The sequence below is a fragment of the Ips typographus genome, linkage group LG12, assembly GCF_016097725.1.
Source record: "Ips typographus isolate SLU linkage group LG12, UJ_Ityp_2.0, whole genome shotgun sequence".
Taxonomy (NCBI): Eukaryota; Metazoa; Arthropoda; class Insecta; order Coleoptera; family Curculionidae; genus Ips; species Ips typographus.
In genome coordinates, this window is record NC_138433.1 from 1,477,902 (window position 1) to 1,496,285 (window position 18,384).

General features: G+C 37.3%; 3 protein-coding genes and 1 long non-coding RNA gene across 13 annotated transcripts in view; 2 read left to right on the top strand and 2 right to left on the bottom strand.

Moving 5' to 3' along the window:
• Window positions 1-62: 62 nt before the first annotated feature.
• Fpgs1 (Folylpolyglutamate synthase 1) lies at window positions 63-3,144 on the top strand. Its single transcript, XM_081990887.1, has 8 exons — window positions 63-320; window positions 375-734; window positions 851-987; window positions 1,042-1,222; window positions 1,281-1,401; window positions 1,451-1,553; window positions 1,924-2,129; window positions 2,855-3,144. Exons 1-8 carry the CDS (start codon window positions 222-224, stop codon window positions 3,085-3,087), a joined length of 1,440 nt encoding a protein of 479 aa, XP_081847013.1. The 5' UTR covers window positions 63-221; the 3' UTR covers window positions 3,088-3,144.
• Sam-S (S-adenosylmethionine Synthetase) lies at window positions 3,133-9,613 on the bottom strand. Of its 2 annotated transcripts, none has more exons than XM_081990892.1 (10): window positions 9,483-9,613; window positions 8,628-8,949; window positions 8,270-8,347; window positions 7,606-7,728; window positions 7,382-7,494; window positions 6,403-6,546; window positions 6,110-6,328; window positions 5,817-5,923; window positions 4,082-4,291; window positions 3,133-4,027 (listed from the first exon to the last, which is right to left on the bottom strand). In XM_081990892.1, the coding sequence occupies exons 2-10, from the start codon at window positions 8,740-8,742 to the stop codon at window positions 3,904-3,906; spliced, it is 1,233 nt and encodes a 410-aa protein (XP_081847018.1). In that variant the 5' UTR covers window positions 8,743-8,949; window positions 9,483-9,613; the 3' UTR covers window positions 3,133-3,903. The 2 variants fall into 2 exon arrangements, with proteins under 2 accessions (XP_081847018.1, XP_081847017.1); XM_081990891.1 differs by lacking the exon at window positions 7,382-7,494 and adding an exon at window positions 6,823-6,935 and having other exon boundaries at window positions 9,483-9,608.
• An 835-nt stretch (window positions 9,614-10,448) lies between these two features.
• Window positions 10,449-18,384, bottom strand: part of CAP (Cbl-associated protein) — a 31,587-nt gene continuing 23,651 nt past the window's right edge. For 8 of the 9 annotated variants that reach the window (XM_081990808.1, XM_081990813.1, XM_081990814.1 and 5 more), the window contains 6 exons: window positions 15,291-15,478; window positions 14,077-14,201; window positions 13,849-14,023; window positions 13,374-13,695; window positions 13,138-13,318; window positions 10,449-11,351 (listed from right to left, as the gene is read on the bottom strand). In XM_081990808.1, coding sequence (XP_081846934.1) covers window positions 11,183-11,351; window positions 13,138-13,318; window positions 13,374-13,695; window positions 13,849-14,023; window positions 14,077-14,201; window positions 15,291-15,478 — 1,160 coding nt within the window. In that variant the 3' untranslated portion in view covers window positions 10,449-11,182. The remainder of the gene's footprint in view (window positions 11,352-13,137; window positions 13,319-13,373; window positions 13,696-13,848; window positions 14,024-14,076; window positions 14,202-15,290; window positions 15,479-18,384) is intronic. The other variant, XM_081990809.1, reaches the window with a different exon arrangement.
• LOC145736455 (uncharacterized) lies at window positions 17,970-18,380 on the top strand. The gene is made up of 2 exons (XR_014179942.1): window positions 17,970-18,175; window positions 18,233-18,380. It is a non-coding gene; the product is annotated as an uncharacterized LOC145736455 (long non-coding RNA).

Sequence of the window (18,384 nt, forward strand, 5' to 3'; positions counted from 1 at the left end):
ACTAAACAATTTTATCGCTCCCATTAAATCAAACCAAACAATGTAAAAAAAAATCAATACATAATCAGGGGGCCCATAGTTCTTATCTACCACTTGTGACCGGGTCGCCGGGTCATTCAAAGCATTGAACTGTATCAAATAGATAAGAGCAAACAACTGAACTGCGTAACTGTAAAATAAAAAACAGTTTTCCCTCTTCTTGTTCGGCATAAAGTGGGGTTATGAGAGACCACTTCACAACTGCACTAATTAATGCACTGCATTGCAGACCGTTATCGCAAATCACCGAGTATCTGTCCAAAATGTGTAACAGTTACCAGGTGAGTCTCTATATCTATTGCCAGATAATTAACTTAATTAAAAAACAATTTAAGGACGCAATAGAGACTTTAAATTCGCTACAAAGCAATGTGGAGTACATTAAAAGGGCTAAAATTAAAAACAACCAAGAAAATAACATGCAGGAAATGTCGAAATTCTTAGCCAGGACCGGTCTGTCTCCAGAACAGCTAGACATGTTGCCTGTTATTCATGTGGCAGGCACTAATGGCAAAGGTACCACTTGCTCTTACTGTGAGAATATTTTACGACGTCACGGCTACAGAACTGGGTTCTACTCGTCGCCCCATTTATTAGAAGTTCGTGAAAGGATTAGGTTGAATGGTACTCCAATATCTCAAGAGAAGTTTGCCAAGTATTTCTGGAAAGTTTACAACCAATTGGACAAGCATAAGGTAAGTTCAAGTGTAAAAGACAGTACTGATCCTAGTAGAAGCTGCTTTTTTGACCAATCACAAACTATGCCCACTGTGCTGTCATTTATGTAGATTTAAAAATTTGTGGTTTGTAGAGCGCCCCCTATGATATGCCTTTGTACTTTCGTTTTTTAACTATTTTGGCGTTTCACATTTTTATGGAGGAGAAGGTGGATGTGGCTATTATGGAAGTGGGAATTGGGGGCGAATATGATTGCACTAACGTGGTTCGGTATGTGTTGTTTCAATTGCCTCCATTTCTTTAATTATCAAAGTAGAGTTAAAGCAAGACTGTGGTGGCTGGAATTACACCATTAGACATTGATCACACAACCCTATTGGGAAACACTCTAGAATCAATAGCGTGGAACAAGGCTGGAGTGATGAAGCCTGGGGCTGAAGTATTCACAGCCTTACAACCTCCAGAGGCCATGACAGTATTAAAGCAGCGTAGCATAGAGCGTCAGGTAAATTAGTGGTGCATAAACTTAGGTAGGAGTAATTAAGAATTTTTGGGTTGTTTAGTGTAAACTTTGTGTAGTTGAGGATCAGTACAGCAGCGACAAAACGTCGAGAATACCAGCTCATATACAGAAAACCAATGCCAGTCTAGCTTTGTCAATCAGTGAAGCTTTTATAAGACAAAGTAAGTTGGACTGTTTGAGTGTTGTTGTGACTGAAATTTTCGTGCATAGGAACGCACAATGGAGTTGAATTTAATTGGAAACTTGCTAGAGAAGCCATTGAGACAGCCAGATGGCCTGGCAGGTATGAGCTTATTGAAAAAGGAACTATAAGGTGAGTTATGGCGAACATTAAAGTACTCTCCATCCCAGCCAAAGTGGCAGTGACGTCATATGTCTTAGATTAGTTCCAAAGCTTTTCATTTTCATTGATGAAAAGAGCATTGCATATTCCCGGTGTTAAAACAGACATATTGTAAAGTACAATATGTGTGTGTACTTACATTGGCCACAAGTCAGAAAACGTCATAGTCACGTGAGCATTCAACCAATGAAACTTAACATTTACCGTTTCTGAGTTGGAAACAGACCTAATGTTGTCTTGCTCAGTTCACAACTAATAGACAAAGAACGACAATTATTACGTCACTGCCGCTAGCCCTGTGATAGACTTTAAAATAGAAGAATTATTCACGTTACTTTAGGTTTTTTCTGGACGGTGCCCATACATTGGACAGTATGCAGGTGTGTTCTGATTGGTTCAGGTCCAATACTCACAATAGCGAAAAGGTTTTGATTTTTAACGTAACGGGTGAACGGCAACCAAACAGTTTACTAGAACTCCTCCAGAACTGTCACTTTAGTAGCGCAATTTTTATTCCAAACGTTGGAGACGACCATGATAATTCCGGTGAGTGGTAACTGCATTCTACGTCCGTGTAGCATATACTATTTTTGGGGAAAACTAGCATATTTTTCTAGACCTCGATTTTTGGGAAAGGATTTTAATGGTAAAACTCTTGTTTCGAGATTTTGTCAATCCGCGGAGCAAAAAGACATTTTTCAAACTCATCAGAATTTTTTTGGTAAAAATCAAGCCTACATACCAGAATTCATGGTGGTTACTTTTCATGTTTTTTAAAAAAGAATTAAAAATGACATGTTTACATCATCAGTAAATTCGGAAGGCTAATCACGGTTGAAAGCGATAGATGACGCTAGACAGCCATGATACGCCGCCCTCTATTGGACAACTTTGGAAATGGCTTCGTGTTAACTGTTATCGTGTTAGCCGTGCCATGTGTCATTGTATGTCCGTTTGTTTACGTTAATTTTGATCACAAATTTAGCCCTGGAACAGTCAGGAAAACTGTATTTCTGAATAAGAAAATTTCCAATTAAAGCAAAATAAGTGCCTTAATTTCATCTGCTTTTTTCTAAATACCTACAATAGGTTTAGTCTGAATCAAGTTCTGGACATTATTTTTTTACCTCCTAGGACAATGAAAATCCATTTTTGTACTAGTTAGCAACATAATGTAGCCTTTCTACGCAGACAGTACAGATCAATAATAGGGTTATTTTAGACTGCTTGAAAAAAGAAACTATTGTTTATACTTACGGTACATAAAACAGACAACCAAGACCAAATCCAACCGGTTCAACGGCAATTGGAGCGTTGCTACCAGAATAAGGAGGGCTGGGATCGTCTATGTAATGGAAATAGTGACAGTAAGGTGTTTTCGTCGTTTGCCAAAGCAATTGATTACTTACAAGGACGGAAGTGTGATGTTTTGGTTACTGGATCGATACACTTGATTGGGGCTGCCATGTCGGTATTGGATCCCACTTTAGGGGGTTCGTTGTAAAGTTAATTTATACAGTAAATAGACTTATTTAATAGAGATGGGTCGTTGTTTGTTAAATTTGTTTTTTCTTAGCTACAATTATTTATTTCCTGTCCAATTAGAAATATGTCACAAAATGCCTGAAGATTTATTTTGATACAATAATAAATTTTATGGCAGTAAAAATTTTCAGAATAAATAACTCATAAAAAATATAGACAGCAATTATATAATATGATTCCGGGACTGTGCCGCGAATACTAATAATTAAACAATAATCGATATTCGATAATTTTTTCTTATTACAATGTGATTGACAGCACTGATAAATGCTCGTAATAACACTAATTACGATAATAAATTAATTCCGCGAGTTCTGGCCTAAATACACAAGTGAAAACTCGTCTTGTTCCGGTTAAACCCGGTGTGCAAACGACACGCTCTTTTCCCGTTTTCGGTCATTAGCACAACATAATCGTACCGATTCACCAACCCGTTTTCTCGCTCCTACTCTAACAAACCAGAAAAACTACGTCATGAACAAAAACAGTGTTGGATCGGCAGATTACAACTATGTAGACGGCGGGACTTTTTTTGAGTCGCCGTTGCCGCGTGGTAGTGTCGGGAAGGCAACGCTGCCCGAATAACTTAAAATTCCCACCGACATAGCTGTGGTTCACCCGACAGAAGAACGAGTTTTCACCACTTTTTTTTTACGGTAAGAGAATACTTTCCGGGACTGTCAAAGCCGCACGGACCCTGTCACAATTGTCACTAACCTAAAAGTGTGTTGTTTACGTCTAAACATCTAAAGTAACCCTAACAACAAAAGTGATGTTAAATCATGTCCGTGTACTGGCCGAGTCGCAGTTTCTTCGGTGTTTCCCAGGAGAAGCCGTTTCTGCCAAAGTGACCGTAAGTGCTCGTTTTCTGGTAGATTGGTTGACGTAAGTTTAACTCCCTAAAAGAGCAACGAATTGGAATGTTGTTGCAAACAGTTGAAATTTTAACATACTTCACAATTTTGCCCGGTCTCAGATCGAAGTTGCTGTTGACAATTTCGAGCAATTGTTTCTGGTTCAGCTTGGAAGTTCCGTAATCGAATACTGAAATTGATAAGGGCTCGGCCAGACCGATGGCGTAAGCCACTTGGACTAGACAGCGGCGGCACACTCCGGCTTTTACCAACGATTTTGCCACCCAACGAGCCGCGTAAGCCGCTGATCTATATTATAACAAAATTGTTATTCCAGTTGCAATAAGTGAGAGAAAGACAAAGATAGAGAAGAACTTCCTAAGTTACAGTGTGCTGAATGTGACCTAATTTGACACAAGATTCTACCCATCTTTGTCTAGCACTTTGATTTTGTATGGTACTCTCTCTTTTTGCCACTGTCAAGATCAATAATACTATGACATATTGAAGCATTCTTAATATGTGGCATTCGCCAATTGTCAAGAAAACTGAATTTACTCTTAATTAATTTACGTCAGCTTATTAAATGTGTAAAATTTCCGGAAAAATTGGAAAATCTAAAAATTCAAAAATAATTTGTTTTTAAGTAGTTCTACCAAACATCTAATATCAATCCAAATTAAGGTTTAATGTACCGGGTGACCCAATAAGACCCTCATAATCTCATTTTCTCAATATTTCAGGTTAGGAACGAGAATTTGAAAAACGGTTTTCACTGGCCTATTTGGATGTTATTTGCCTACTTTTTCATAAAGAAAAAGTCATATCATTCCTTTAGTTTTTTTTAATTTTTTTTTTGGAATTTGAGTCATTGTGTCAAAAGTAGCCCCTGGCGCAGAAAGATTCAACTAAATTAACTAAATTTTGGTTGATTCTTATTGCCCAAGAAATGCTCTTTTCAACAATACCGAATTTGTTAAAATTGGTCAAACCGTTAAGAAGTTAAAGCAGGTTAATGCAAAAACAATTGAACACCTCACGCCATCTTTGTTTTTGAAATAACAAAAATTTGTTTTTTACGAAAATGATAATAAATCGGTTCGCTTTAAAAATTAGGGAAAAAAAACTCTAGTTTGTGCAAAATTTATAGAAAATGCAATTTAAAAATTTAAGATGGCAGTAACGGCCTCTGGTGGTCATTTTTAGAACTCAAAAATATTTTCCAGCAATTCTTCATGGCCGATTTATCCAAACAAATTTTTATCCCAAAACCATACGACGAACGGTTCCCGAGAGTCTTATGGGTCACCCGGTACTTTTAATCATGAAATTTAGATGTCTTAATTTATCTCATTACAATGCATGACAAGTTTAACAATAACAAATTTGACAATGCTAATGACAAGTTTGACAGTTATTCTCCCTATTCAGGAAAATTCTAATTTTCCGACTCGAAAATTACCAATTTTACATCCCTGCGTATATCTGTACTGATCTATTTTAAATCATTTTCAATCTCACTATTTCTTTGGCCACCTAAAAACTGATACTTTGACCACTGCTGTTGCAAACAGTCACGTGACCTACAAACGACCATTTTTTGAGACCATTTTATTAAAGCAAAAATTAAATACGGCGTCCATAAGAAAAACGTTGACAACGGGCGAGCTATAGAAAGAAAAATGTTGAAAACCTTCTGACATCTCAATTTATCATTAGCTCGACAAATATGGCAACAAACTTTGCAAGTGACAGTCCTTGGGTGACATTTTATGGTGAAAAACAAGGTAAAGTGCAATGACGCAACTTTTGCTATACATTTCGTTTCAATTACCTATCAACTTTAGTGAAATCCTTGCCGGAGAAGGCTCCGCCTCCATGAGCCCCCCAACCGCCGTAAGTATCGACGATAATTTTGCGCCCAGTCAAACCGGCGTCGCTCTGTAAAAATTAAACTCTGATAAGGTCTTTTTTTGCAATCATAACCAGATAAGCCGCGTGTTTATTACATAATAAATATGAAATTACCTAGATGCAGGCATAACAATTCTTATCAGCGGTGCATGTTGTAATATACTAGGCAATTTCGACGATAATATAAAACTTCAGGGAAAAACCAAAACATACCTGAGGTCCTCCAATAATAAACAATCCGCAGGGATTAATGTGAATTACGGTGTTGTCGTCAAGGTACTGAGCTGGGATAACTTCGTTAATCACTTTCGTTTTAATTTCTGCCCTTAGTTCATCCAGGGTGATCTTTTCGCTGTGTTGGAGTGAGACGACGATAGTGTGCACCCTTTGTGGTACGCAAGCCCCGCTATCCAATGTATATTCGGCTGTAACCTAAAGTTAAAACTTGTAGTAGGCCATGGAACACTTACACCCTAAAGTGGAATGACGTCACGGTGGATGCCTACCTGTGTTTTAGAGTCAGGTCTGGCCCACCAAAAGTCCCCGGAACGTCTGAGATCAGCAATTTTCTCGTTCAATTTGTGGGCAAGAACCACAGTCATTGGCATGCACTCTTCAGTTTCATCAGTGGCGTATCCAAACATCAAACCCTAAACATTTCGATAGGGACAGTGTTAAAATGACAGCTCCACGTTGTGCACATAAGAAACGCAAACACAAAAGCGAACCGGAACGGTCTCGAAATTTGCGACACTCACAAAACTTCCTGCGAATCGATAATTCAATGGAAAGTATAATGCATGCTCATGCAGGTGAATGTGTTAAGTTGCTGAAGCGTTTTTTTGAAATTTCGAGAAACCTCCAGTTTTCTTTCTCCAACGGGAAAGAAAACCAACCCCCCACGACTCGCTCGAGAGCATGCTAACCTGATCACCGGCCCCAATTTCCTCTTCGTTTCTGTGTTCGTGTACCCCCGCGGCTATGTTAGGCGATTGCGCGTCCAGTGCCAGCATTACGCTGCACGTCTTGTAATCGAACCCTACGATAGATTCACACTGATATAGAATAATTACCACTAACTCTCTAATCTTCCTAATGGACTTTATTTGCTAGAATTTTCAAAGAGTTGCTAAGTCCTTGAACCTCTACAGTAAAATTGACAATGATTACCTTAGTTTTACTAGACAAACCCTTCACCACAAAACTTATCTTTTATAACAACAAAATTTATGACACCACACATCACACTGCTGTGATTTACCCAAATACTGCATTAACCATAAGTTCCCACCACCTTTAAGTTAGTAATTTTATAGGAATAACCATCTGACCTATAGAGGTAACCAACTTAGATTATACAGCAAAATCACACACTATAAGGGGGTTAATAAACGAGTTAAGAATGCAAATAAACTTTCCCAATTGCCCGCACACCAGTGTTAACCAAGAAATTTTGAACCAGAGTGAAAGACCCATAATAACTACCTGGTCACCAGCACCAACTTCTACCTCCTCCCTGTCTCTGTGCACCCCCTCAGCAATGTTAGGCGATTGCTCTTCTAGCGCTACTAGGAGATTCAGTGTGCGGTAATCTAGCCCTAAAGGTTCAAGGACGAGGCAAATTTTTCAAGTTAATGCCAATTTTATCCACCGGAGATTCGCGGAATTGTTAGGGCAGAGTTTTGAAAGGGTTGCATACTATTTATTACCTTTTGAGGAATCGTCGTATCCAATGTGTTTTACGGTTTCTCTGACGATTTTCTGGTAGTCTACATTAGCTTTGGAGGTGATCTCGCCGCATAACAGGATCATTCCAGTTTTGGTCACGGTTTCTAGGAAATAGTTTGATAAGATTAAAACCCGGAATTAACATAATTAAACACATTTTTCATTTAAATACTTAGAAAAAGGGTTAAATGTCATCAATTGAGGTTAGAACGTTTTTTACCAATTTGACAGATACCACTTATGACATAAGAGAAAGCAGAGTTAAGTTTGACAAATGTCACATGACATTCCATTGTGTAGGATTAGGGCAGTCAGGTGATAACTGTCGGGTTGGTAAAAGGAATAGCCCAACTTAGTTATAAAATAAGGTTAGGAGAACAATATGTTCTTAGAAGCTAAATTTACATGAATGTTGCCAAATTGTGAAATAATCTAAATAGTCAGGTCAAGATACACCAAAGTTAAATCCTTAATTTCATACAGGGCAATAAGAAACCTATTAAAAAGCACAAGCTCCTGTTTTTCAGTTGACATTTATTAATATTTGAACTGACAAAAAGTTAAAAATGTTTTCTTGTTGTAACAATATGGCAACATTGACTATAATAATAACAATAATCAAAAAACAAGTCAAATTAAACTTACCACAGGCAACTTTAGCATTAGGATCCTGTACAAGATGGGCGTCCAGTACAGCATCGCTGATCTGGTCGCACATTTTATCTAAAAATAAAACACCTTCATGAGCCCACCGTTTACAACAGCCCCGTTTAGTACTCGCAAATTTCTTGAACACGTTCCAGAGAGTATTACCACCACGTGTTTTTACATTCTCACGCAATTAGTGTGTAATATTACGAAATTGCTGTGGTTTTTTTAGGTTAGAAGTGGTTAGGCCCCCGCGTTCCGGGTGCTCCAGAACCAAAACAATCAACATGGCGGTACGAGCTGTCATAGCGACAAGTTGTCACACCACCGGCTTTAAAACAAAACAATCATTTACCTGGATGGCCTTCTCCGACCGATTCGGAAGTGAAGAGGAAACTGGAACCGTTCTCCATGTCGTATGGCATGTGTCCGTGTCCGTTCGTGTACCCGTTGGTGACGGTGTCCGGCATTGTTTTATGGTTTTTCTCCTTTTTTTTTTAAAAACACGCGTTTACACTGCGACTTGTACCGTCGCTACGTTTTCTTTATGGGAAAAGAGGACGACGCGCTCCGTTCAACTGCTTTTATCAATTCGCCGTGTCACGTGATCGTCTGGTTGTTGTGCGCCGGTTTGTTGCGTCACGCGGATAATGGTCGATCTTCTCCCCTTCGTATATCTGTATAAAACAAATAATTAATGTTTGCGGCTTTATTGCTATTACTGATAAAAATGGCCACACAAATTAACCGCATGCTAAGCTAAATTGGATATCCCAGAATTCTTAACAAAAATATTGCCGGATTTGTATGTTTGGTTGCCTAGTTTTGGGTGGATGGTATTCTTGACATACAGTAAAACTCAAATTTTATTGCAATGACGTTTTACAGGACTTTGTAAATTTAACAGTGTTACATCAGCAACGTGCACACTGTAAGTTAGTAATCAGTTTAACAACCTTATAATGAATGACGCAATATTTGGAGATCATTTTCAGGTCCATCGTCGTCCGAATGATATTTTGCAAACTCATTCTGCTCTTAAACAAATCCGTTTCGTAATTAGTTATTGTTACTTTTCGGGTCGATAAACCGGAAAGGTTATCGCAAACCACTGGACACTATCAAAATTTCACGATAAGCCGTCACCAAGTTATCGAGAAACGGCACGCACGCCTCCCTTTAACAGGTCCTTACAACTATAGAAACCTACCTTTGACAAAGCCCTATAATAAGTGAAACACCCGTTTTGTACTTGCCACAATTTGACTCAACTGATTTTTGGGGAAATCGTCTTTTTATATAGTCGAAATGCCGGCTTATCACAGCGTTCAGCAGTACTCGAAACTGATTGGTTCTTGGTTCTTAAGTAAGTGCTTTTTTGGTGATGAAACCTCATTGAAAAAGGGAGGAGTAACGTGCGTTGACTATAATTAGATTATAGCAAGTCACGACTGCTGTTGTTTCTTATGATGCAACTGTTATCTGCCCAATTCGGAAACAATTCGTCAGACTATTGAATTTTGTTTTCTATTCATCAATAATTCCCCGTTTACCTTGACATTTAAACTCCGGCGATAAACTGATACTATACCCTCAAAAACGTCCGTTCTTATGCTGATCAAGGTGGTGACATTCCTTATCTCAGCCAACGTTTGTCTGTTTTTATTAAGTAGTATAAATACTTCTTTTGTGTCAGCTATTTAACACATTATACACTTTGGATCCTCGTGTCTGCTGTATAATTTTTTTGCGTATTATTATCTCGAGGATCGTGCAGAATAACGACTATAAAACGTTATTTAAGGTTTTTTCGGGGGGTTTTCCAAATTTCAAGACATTTAGTCTTTTAAACCGACATGTGCAGTAAGAGAAATGTATATGTTTAATTCATACTTACTAGAATGTCATCCCAAGGCAAGTCTACTTGTATTTATACCTCAAACCTTCTGAGGCTTTTCTACAGAGACCTGATATTATGTTCAGTGTGAAATGCAAAGGAGTGTGGCCAGATTGCAGGACTTAAAATGAAGGAGGAGGGATGTTGCAGACTAGGAAGCATCATCTGGAGGGTGTTCTAGACGAATGCCATTTCAGCCCCTGAAAATAAGGAAGAGGAAAAAACATAAGGTGAGATAGGTCACATGATTGAAATGCGATAAAAGTAATACAGGACTGCTCGTTATTACTCTTTTAATTAAACAACGCACTACAAATTGTCATTCATAAAATTAACAAACAAAGTGAAACACAAAAACGAAGCGTAAAAGTTGTTCTATGTATGGCAAAAACAAAGTGACCATTTTACAGTACTCTTACGTCATCCCAATTTACTTTGATTTTTGCCATAAATCGACAACTCCACTTAATTAAAATTGATCATATTCTACACGTCCTTTCTAAGCCTCCATATTGCATTTAATCACTATAATAAAAATGTAATCCCTATATAATATTAGTATAAAACTAAATAACAAGTTTATTCTATAATTAGGTACAACTATAAAAATGGAGAACGCGTGTTTAACATTGACGTATTGTTTTGTCCAAAGGCACTGAACTACTCCGTTCGTTTTCAATTGTGTCAATCGAAACGAACAAGGCCTAAATAAGTCTTGGTTAAATGGAAGAACTCTAATTTTTCGTATTAAAATCAAAATTTTTGTGATAAATAATAATAAATTTTGGTGTTTGGGCTACAGCTGACTAGAATATGCTTCTTTTAAACTAACTTTAAGGTGTGTGTACACATTCGGTTAGTACGCCTAATTAAAAAAAAAAACAATAAATACGAGGGTGATCTGTGAATGCACACCGTTTTTTTGGTTTATTGGCAATGATGCAGTTTTGTTAGCTCGGTTATGTTGTAGGTTTTTTTTTACTTTAAATTCTACCCAGGTAGTAAATCCGGCGCTATATTCGCTCCACGTAGTTTCCCGGGAAAGTCCCGAAGGCGCCCGTTCGATCGCTGGAACCCACGTACCACCCGTCGTCGCATTTTTCCAACACGTACACGGTGTCGCCCTCTAGCAGTTCGAGCTCGTCGTCGTTTTGTGGAGTGTATTTGTAGAGGGCTCGGTACCTGATTGTTTACATTCATTTTATGTTTTTATTACTAACAGAAAAAATTAGGATTAGGATTTATTTAATTTGAATTATGTTTAAGATCTCTCAATAATCCGTTAAAATCCCTATGTAACAAATAACAAACTGGCAATGAATCAAACTTATAATCAAACTTTATTAAAAGTTTAATTTCATCTTAAAACTAATGAAGAAACACCTCTACACCATTTTATCATGCGCTTAACACATATTTTTGTAATTAATAAAAAAAAGATAGGTGTAACATCACGTGCAGTTTTTTACTTTTGGCAACGTCGCTTTTAATCTGTTTGTGAGTGCAAGAGAGGCAGTACATGAAACCGACAAAGATCGACATGGATTTGATTGACAATATTGACATTGACGTACAGCAAAGAAGAACCTCAAATCAATAATATTGAATATTATTGTTTTTATAAAATTTCGTCTTGTTATTAGTCAATTATTCAACGCTTGGCAACGATTTTAACATTTTTTTATTCGCTAAATGTTTAAAAAAAATTTAAATCACTCTGAATGACATTCGTCAATTTACAGATGTAAACAAATTGCCATGCCAATTTAATAGAAATGTAATTTTAGTTTTTTTTTAATATTAAGAAGTCGAAATTTAATACAATATTGTATAAACCACGTGTTTAAGTCCCTTTCTGTATAAATAACTATTATTTTGTGAACTTTTTCTTTCAATCTTCCCAAGCGTTTAATAGCGTTTTCGATTGGCATGTTTAGTGCATTGCCATACTATTTTAATGACATTAGACAAAGGAGGATACAGATAAATAGTTTTGCACTAATATTGCCAATCGAAAACGCCACAAATGTACTTTCTACTCTTGAGCAATTATATACTACTTACAATAAAATGATCTTCACAACAGTATAGTCAAAATTTTACCCTTTGAGAATGACGTCAAGCAGGTGAAAAAACACGCATGTCTGGAATTAGATCACAAGTTTTAACCTACAAATGCTTTGAAAAATTAGTGATCATGAGAGTTTCAGTTGACATCTGGAAACTGTTTATTTTCGTACTCGAAAAAAAGCAGCACATTTAGAATTAGCATTTGGGCCTTCTCATTGTAGCGCAGCATTTTTATACCTTTGATATTCGTTTAAATCAAAGTGACAGTAAATGTCAACGTTTTTAATTTGACAGGATGACAAAATTTATAACGTGCCTTTTTTGTTACAATTGTTTATTTCACATGTTTGATATGCGAGAAACAAAGATGTAAAAAGATGACGTCATTCTCAAAAGGTAAAAATCCGACTATACAAGGCAGTTTTTGCAAGTTTACATCTTGCCAAAGTGCACCACGCTTTCCGAATTTGCAGATTTCTCGGCACAAGTAGAAATATCTCGGATGGCGAAACTTGAAAAGTATTATTTCAACACCATACAAAGCATTTCCTTAAATTCACATTTACAACTATTAGCGTTTGATTGAATAAAAAATAAACAAATTCAAAAACAAAACAAAAACGGTAAAATAGGGTTAGGGTGACGTAATCTTCTTTCTTGACGCGGTATTAAATAAGTAACAACGTTGCCAAATAGTGAAAAATTGCACGTGATGACGTCACAGTTTTGACGCTGTTGACATGGTGAATTCAGTCAAAATGTAAATCCCCCAGGAATTAAAATTGTCTCTTTTAATTCCTAAAGTACATAAACTCCCTCTGACTTGATTACAGGAATTTAAGTTCGCATTTTTTTGTTGTTAGGAGACTAGGTATCATTTAAAATGACAAACACTTACGGTACAGGTTCTGACTGGGTTTCAATGTGTAACGTTTGATCGATCGGACTTTTATTCGGTTTGGGCAACGTGGAATAAGTCCCCGCACCGGACAGTTGGACTGGTTTAGCGTGATGGAATCCGTTGTCTTTGTCCCGTTGCATTATCGGATTGGGGATATTTGGTGTGTACAGATGGCTGCCTGCGTGTTTGGTACAATTATACATAAACTGAGGTCATATAATAACTATACCGACCCATAGACTCTTTTCCTTGGGAAGAACCGTTCAGGAGAAGAGAGTGGGCTGCGGGTGACGCCACTGGTTTACTACTGCCAGGTGGTGGAGGTTCGGTGGGATCGATGAGAATATCAACGTAAGATACGGGGAAAATGCCTTTTCGTCCACCGATTTTGCCTTCGTACCAGTTGTCGTCCACTCTTCGAGTGACTGTAACCAGCTCGCCTTTGGCCAGTGACAACTCCAAGTGTGTTTGCGCTATAAAGTTGTATTTTGCCCTTGCCTGTCCTTCGTGAGCTTTCCTGGGTATCGTGATTTTATTACCCTCGTAAGGGACAATCTGGAACATTTAATTAGTTGTTAATTTCGGTTTATCAAACGCATGGTAATAATAATTGGCAAACTGAAAAAATCCGGTTATTCTACTAATTATCGGAACGTAACTGACTTTTGACTTTGATAAAACCCTTTTATATTGTCTGAATTGGCTTACCTCGACGTAGTTGACAGGAAATAGTCCAACCATGGCATTCAGCTCACCCTCATACCAGTTTTTGTCGATTTGCCGTCTAACATAGATGAGTTCACCCTTCCTAAACGTCAACTCTTTGGCTGATTGACCTACGAAATTGTAGAGGGCTCTGGCAACTAACCGTGGTTCCGGAGACCTACACAAAACCCCATTTACCATACCCCCAACATTAGTTTACCCTACATTTACCTGGTGCGTGGTTTAGGAGGGGCGGAAAGGTCGTCAAAGTCGTCATACCGATTGAGGGGAATGGGAGACTTCTGGGAGGGGGTGAAATTGTCCGTGTGCCTTCTGGATTTCATATCTTGCAGTTCCTAACAAACTCTTGTTATTCTTGTGAACTTTACTCCAAACAATCACCTTGTATCAGTAATGTTCAAGCAAATTTCGTTTGCAGCCAGTACATTTTAGCGCTCATATCACACACAAACAAAACAAACCAGCGATTATATACAATGTGTCCTTCATAAAGTATGGATTAAATTAGGTTACATCCTTAAGAAAAATGCTACTTATGTTAACATTTTTAAACGGTCATTGTTCCAGAAAAAATACATACACAGCGGGTCTCATAAATAAAGGTATTTTCTGGACTAATTATTTCTGAGTTTCAGATCCGTAACTGCCTAAATTCAGAAACTATCAACTGAAACATGTTTGCATGTCATATAAAGCCTTTTTCCCACTTTCCTGAAGGTTATTACTGTGTAACAGTTTACAGATTTTTTTTCAAAATTGTATAATACTGTCCTGGATTGTAGGATATTATTTGTGAGTCCAAACTGTTATAAACATGTTATATAATGCGTTTTATTTAATTTCTTGAAGGTTCTCACATTGCCAAAATTGCACTTTTTGCAAAAATGGTGTTTTTTCAATTTTTGAATGATTGTAACTTTTTTGTTTGAACTCTTATAGATTTCACTAACACGCCATTAGAAAAGGATAAAAATACGAAAGTAAAAAGCCAAAACTCTCTAGCTCTCAGATAATTTTTTTTTCGATATTTTCCTGAATTTGAATCCATATTATTTTATGAACACAGTGTATACAGGTATAAAAATTTCAATATAGGAAAACCAGTGTCCTGAAAGGAATGGGACGTAATTTAACAAGTTTAAATTCATCTTTGTCTAGCCCACTGATTTTTAATGGTACTCTATTTTTATCGGTGACAGTTCAAAATCAAGAATGCCACAGGAACGACTGAAATACCTTTAATACAGGACGCATTCGCCAATTGTCAAGAAAACTGAATTTATTAAAAAAGCATCTTTTAGCTTGCCTGATTTTTTTTGGTTCTCTCTTCCTACCACTAGTTTCCCAATGAATAATTTTGAAATTTGTATACCTTCATAGTGTTAATGAGCCAGCCATTGATCTTCTGTTCAAACGAAACTTACTCTAGAGCTGACTTCATCTGAGCTAACCTGGAGGTACTTTCTCCTTTTTTCCTCTTCGTAGATTCTTTTCATGGCTTCGGCTTGACGATGAGCCAGCTCGTCTTCGGACACATAATCCTTGATCTCGGTCCTGATTGGGGTCTTGTAGTGTATGGTCACCTCGTTTTCCACGTATTTCCTTGGAGATTCTGCCGAGAACATTTGGAAATCAGACAAACTGTTCTCACCAAAAGCTACGTTCAACATTTTGTCACGCGTTCGCAAATTTTAACCGAAAAAAAAATTGAGGAACGCAATCTTCGCTTTCTTCGCGCGGTCGCTCAACTGAAGAAAGTGTCTCCTTGGACAATCATCGTAGAAGAAATTAATATGCGCCTCGCTTAGTGGTTTCCCGCCAATAATTCTTCTCTATCTATAATACTAGGTGACGTTTGAGCGGAAGCGAGACAACTATACCTTTAGATACCGGGGGGACACTGAAACTTACGGCAAAACGGTGTCACGTTGCTTTGTAAATTACAGAAACAGAGAAATTTAAATGACCATGAACTGTGCGTGCTTGTATTACTACTATGTGCAGTGGATTTTTTCCAAGACAATTTCCTCTCTAACTGAAACACTTGAGACGTCGTTAACGACACGAGAACAGGGAAAAATCATCCATTAAAACGTTGGCTTTGACATTTTTTACATTACCCAGATGGCGTAAGCAGTACTTATGTAGTAACGAGGCTAACAGTAATATCTATATTACTTTGGTAATATTTGTTCTTCTTGAAGCACACTTAAATGGTTTAGATTTCTGTGAATCAAATGAAACTAACCAGTGATTTTACTAGTAATTGAAAAATTATTGTTGTTGCGACGTGTACGAGCCGCTTTACAGTTAACCGTGACGATTTAAACTGATTACAAAATGACCGTTAAAGGCGATGTACGGTTCATTTCAAATTGCAACAAACGTCCTGAATATTTTTATTAAGGTCGCATTGTTCATGTGTGTAATATTCTGTTTATTGCGCAGAATAAATCCACAGCATTATTATTAATGGATTCATCGAGATTAGAAGGCAAACAGGTGGGCAGATGGTACCACACGGGTTCGTAGTACTACGATAGTAAAAGTGGTATCGGATAACCCTCAGGCCACTACGCTTTTACTATGTTTATTTATTTTTTTTCAAATCGGACCTTTAAAAGTGAAAATGACCAGTTTTGGTTCAGTAAACAAAACCAAATATAGAAAGCAGACTTTTGTCCCGTTGACAATTTGGATTTGACAGTTTAATTCTGTGTCACTTTCTAAACTAACAAACCAAGCAAAACGAATTTATAATTAATTTTTGAGCATTTAACTACCATTTTGAACCGTAGTTATCCTTAAGTGTGGTTCAGACTGTGATTGACGTGACAAATATCTATTTGTATTTTGAATTTTTTTGCTAAAACCATAGACTAAACGATAAGTACAGACAACCAGCGCAATGTAATTAAAGTGGCACCCAAAAAAAGAGTTCCTAAAATGAATTTCGGCCGTTTCAGTTGTAGGTAAACTCTAAGAGATGGCGCTAATACAGCTCGTCATAGTTGCCAAGTTTTCCCAGATGGACTCGATTTTTTCAAATAAATTTGAATTAAATTACTCGTATTTTAAAAACAAAACAAGATAAGAATTTCTGGTATGAGATAGTAAGATTTGAAATGTCATTTTTAACGTCACGTGACAATTTGTATGTTTAGACTAATATTTTTTTAAATCGCGTGATTCTTTTAAGATCCTGAAGGTCACGTGACTCTTTTAAGATTAAAAATGGATTTTATAATGTCACATGACAGTTTTGAAAGTCAAAATTTTATTTAAAGGATCACGTGCCCATTTTTAAGTCTCAACTAATTATTTTAAAGACACACGTTAGTCTCTTTATAGTGCAGGTTGACCATTTTCAATTCAAAACGGTTTCGCGTCAAACCGCGGAATCCTAAAGGTAACGTGACCGTTTTAGATGTCAAAAATATTATTTGAAGAGTCACGTGACTTTTTTTACTGTTCATAAGGTGGCATAACGATTTTGTAATACTCAAATGTATTTTTAAAGGTCGCCATCCTAAAGATCACCTGTTAGTCTATGCTAAAACTTTACTATTCCAGAGAAATGAACTATAGAGCATTCAATGTTTTAGAGTGGTTACATTGCAATAAACAAGACATTTGTTAAATAATCGATAAAGTAAACGTACTGTACGGTATGGGTCCATAAACTAAAGGAAAGTTTCCGACTGTATTCCTGTAGGAAGCAAACTGTTTTCTTCGTTCTTCCTGTTCCAAAGTCCTGGTTCTTCTCAGAACGGGTAGTTCCATTATTAGCACACCAAAACGTAACGCAGATGGTACCGATTAATCACTGACAAAATTAGCGATAATACGGATAAACAATCCATCGCGTTTTTATCTGAACGCATCCACAAGTAAAATTAGAGGGTTATCGCTGTGTAACGCTACATTGTTGCAAAGATAAATGTGATTGGTATTAGCGGTGGGTGTGGTGGCTCTCTAATCCCTAAAACCGCAACTTCACTGACACACTTCGACTGTGGCAACAACAAAAAACTATTTAAACAACACTACAAAGTATCGGCTACAAAACTAGTTGAAATACGACTAAAAGCGTCGCAGGAATTCCGATTTTTGTGTATGCGCGTCGTATCGTATTCTAAAGGTGGACCCACACACAATGCTTCATTAATAATAGATGGGAGATCATCCCGGCCACAGAATCGTGGCAAATTGACGGGTTGCGTGTGACAGCCCACCTGGGTGACTTAAATTACTTACCAATTACCGGAAAAGAGCACTTTAATCCGACTTTAATGACCTACTTATGGCTGTACGTATAAAAGTCTAAACATAGATTGGAATTCGACACTTTTGTTTACATTTGCAGCTGGTTGGTACGGACGTCTCCCGGTATAAATAACGCTCCGATAGGGGTCTCCCATGATTTTGTTTTCGTAAATTATGTAGAAGTCATAAAACTAATTTTTGTATTTGTGGGATAGGCCCACAGGCACCAAAGAATATTTACTATACTAAGTT

Bases quoted from the DNA above. Each gene is read 5' to 3' on its own strand.
- Fpgs1 (XM_081990887.1), top strand. From the start codon at position 222: ATGAGAGACCACTTCACAACTGCACTAATTAATGCACTGCATTGCAGA. The intron at 735-850 runs GTAAGTTCAAGT...TGTGGTTTGTAG, and splicing joins ACCAATTGGACAAGCATAAG to AGCGCCCCCTATGATATGCC. The intron at 2,130-2,854 runs GTGAGTGGTAAC...TACATAAAACAG, and splicing joins AGACGACCATGATAATTCCG to ACAACCAAGACCAAATCCAA.
- Sam-S (XM_081990892.1), bottom strand. From the start codon at position 8,742: ATGCCGGACACCGTCACCAACGGGTACACGAACGGACACGGACACATG. The intron at 8,348-8,627 runs GTAAATGATTGT...TTTTATTTTTAG, and splicing joins GGTCGGAGAAGGCCATCCAG to ATAAAATGTGCGACCAGATC. The intron at 6,547-7,381 runs GTAGTTATTATG...CGAAATGTTTAG, and splicing joins AAGTTGGTGCTGGTGACCAG to GGTTTGATGTTTGGATACGC.